This window comes from Trichinella spiralis (genome assembly GCF_000181795.1).
Source record: "Trichinella spiralis strain ISS 195 chromosome Unknown Scfld4908, whole genome shotgun sequence".
NCBI lineage: Eukaryota > Metazoa > Nematoda > Enoplea > Trichinellida > Trichinellidae > Trichinella > Trichinella spiralis.
In genome coordinates, this window is record NW_003531847.1 from 939 (window position 1) to 3,333 (window position 2,395).

Here is a 2,395-nt window from a genome sequence, read left to right on the forward strand (position 1 = left end):
ATTCCAAACATCAACTTTTATGTTGACTATCCTTACAGGCCGAATGTGATGAATTTGGAAAATGTATGCACTGTTTTTATTTTTAATCAAATGGTGATTTGGTTGTCTGTAAAATTTTAATTTCTCTCTCTCTATATATATATGCAATGTTGTATGCAAATGTTTCTCTTTTTGTTGTTTCGACATTAGAAAACGACGAAAAACAAATTGCCCTGTTCTTGTGACAGTCAGCTGTATTACGAACGGGTGAAAAGTAGGCATGGCAGTTGCTTTGATCCAAGAATTATTGATCTTAGTCAGCCGAATTCTTCAAAATTAGAAGAGGGTGTACAATTTGACGATGCAATCGTAGGTATGGATTGTTTGGAATAATTTGTTTGCATTTTCTTATTTTATACTTTATTCTGTTGTAAATGTATGTATGTATGCTCAATTTATTGATTACTGTTTTGACATTTTGCAGATGTTAATGCACAGATGATCAAAAATACAATCAAAAGATCAGCTACATCTGTCAGTTCTGCCGATGGAGATAGGGACGAAGCCAACGGTACTGCTTCTTCTTCCGATGAGCCGATTTCCATCAACGACGACGTTGCCGTCGACGATACAGCTTCGTCGAGTGTTTTCAGTGACAGCCCTCAAGCACCTCCGCGTGATGGTAGTAGCTTCAGCAGTAGTACACTTTGCTCATCTGCATCGGTTGCAAGTGAACAGCCAGAACGGCTTTTTTTGCCTAAAGAGCCGGACAGTCAAACTTTGCTCCGACTACTCGAAGAAGGGGAAGAATTGAATTCGATGTATCGATGCGCAAGAATATGCGGCCTTGATTCTAGCGAAGGCTTGCTCCTTTTTGGCAAATATCACTATTACGTTATTGACGGATTCACATTGTTGAAGACTCGGGAAATTCGTGATTTAGACTTTTTGCCTGAAGAGTAAGCAATAGGCTTGCACAGGGGGGGGGGAGAGAGAGAGAGATGGACAGCTGTAATTTTACTATTTGTTTTGTCTCTTTCAGACTCCACGATCCAATTGTGCCGTATATTGCTAGCGGAGCAACTCGTAACCGGAGCCAGAAACGACTTTGCAGCAAATTCGCTTATGAAGACATTCGGGAGTGTCACAAGCGTCGGTATTTGTTGCAGCCCATAGCGATCGAGGTGTTTTCGTCGGATGGTCGGAATCACTTGTTGGCATTTCCGAGGAAAATTCGTGACAAAATTTACGCGAAATTGTTGGCCTGCGCCAAAAGCTTGACTGATGCCGGACATCAGAGCGTCTCAGGTCAGAAAAGCGGCGTAGACGTGGAACAAGGCGCCGGTTTGTTGGCAGTGTTGATGGGCGAGATGAGCGTCACACAGCGTTGGGTGCGTGGCGAAATATCGAATTTCCAATATTTGATGCATCTGAACACTCTTGCCGGTCGTTCTTACAACGATCTTTCTCAGTATCCAGTATTTCCGTGGATCTTGAGCGACTACGACAGCGAGGAGCTGGATTTGACCAATCCGAATACATTCCGCGATCTCAGCAAGCCAATGGGTGCCCAAACACCGGCACGTTTGGAGCAATTTTTGAAACGTTTTCGTGAATGGGATGATCCATCTGGTGAGATTTTATTACATACACAATAGATGAGGTGAAATTCAATTTCTGCATGTTCGTAGGAGAAACGCCCCCATACATGTATGGCACCCACTATTCGTCGGCAATGATTGTCGTTTCGTATTTGGTACGGGTGGAGCCGTTTACGCAGCAATTTCTCAAACTCCAAGGTGGTCATTTCGACTTGGCTGATCGGATGTTCCACAGTGTCAAAGATGCGTGGCTGTCTGCTTCGCGGAACAACATGGCCGACGTGAAAGAATTGGTGCCCGAGTTTTTCTACTTGCCCAACTTTTTGTTGAACAGCAACCACTTTGAACTGGGCGTCAAGCAGAGCGGTTTGCGCTTGGGCGATGTGATCTTACCTCCGTGGGCCAAGGGCGACGCCCGCGAGTTTGTCCGCCTGCACCGCCAGGCGTTGGAATCAGACTACGTGTCTGCGCATTTGAACCAATGGATCGACTTGATATTCGGCTATCGGCAACAAGGCCAGGCGGCGGTCGACGCGTTCAACTTGTTCCATCATCTGTTCTACGAAGCGAATGTCAACTTCGAAGCCATCGAAGATCCGTTGACCAAGAACGCCACCATCGGCTTCATCAACAATTTCGGCCAAATACCATCGCAGTTGTTCGTAGAAGCCCCATCCAGTCAAGCGGTCCTTGAAGTCGACCCTACCTCTTCAACATTCGATCTCTTCGAACGCCGCCTGCGCAGTGGCCCAGCAAGGCGTCGAGGGACCAACTGCCGCCGGACCACTGTTCTACCACGTGGCTGAGAATTTGAA

The 2,395-nt window shown here is 46.0% G+C and overlaps 1 protein-coding gene across 1 annotated transcript; it reads left to right on the top strand.

Moving 5' to 3' along the window:
- The first annotated feature begins 477 nt into the window (after positions 1 to 477).
- Positions 478 to 2,386, top strand: Tsp_12700 (putative WD repeat and FYVE domain-containing protein 3). The gene is made up of 3 exons (XM_003367059.1): positions 478 to 938; positions 1,022 to 1,611; positions 1,671 to 2,386. The coding sequence occupies exons 1-3, from the start codon at positions 478 to 480 to the stop codon at positions 2,384 to 2,386; spliced, it is 1,767 nt and encodes a 588-aa protein (XP_003367107.1).
- The last annotated feature ends 9 nt before the right edge of the window (positions 2,387 to 2,395 follow it).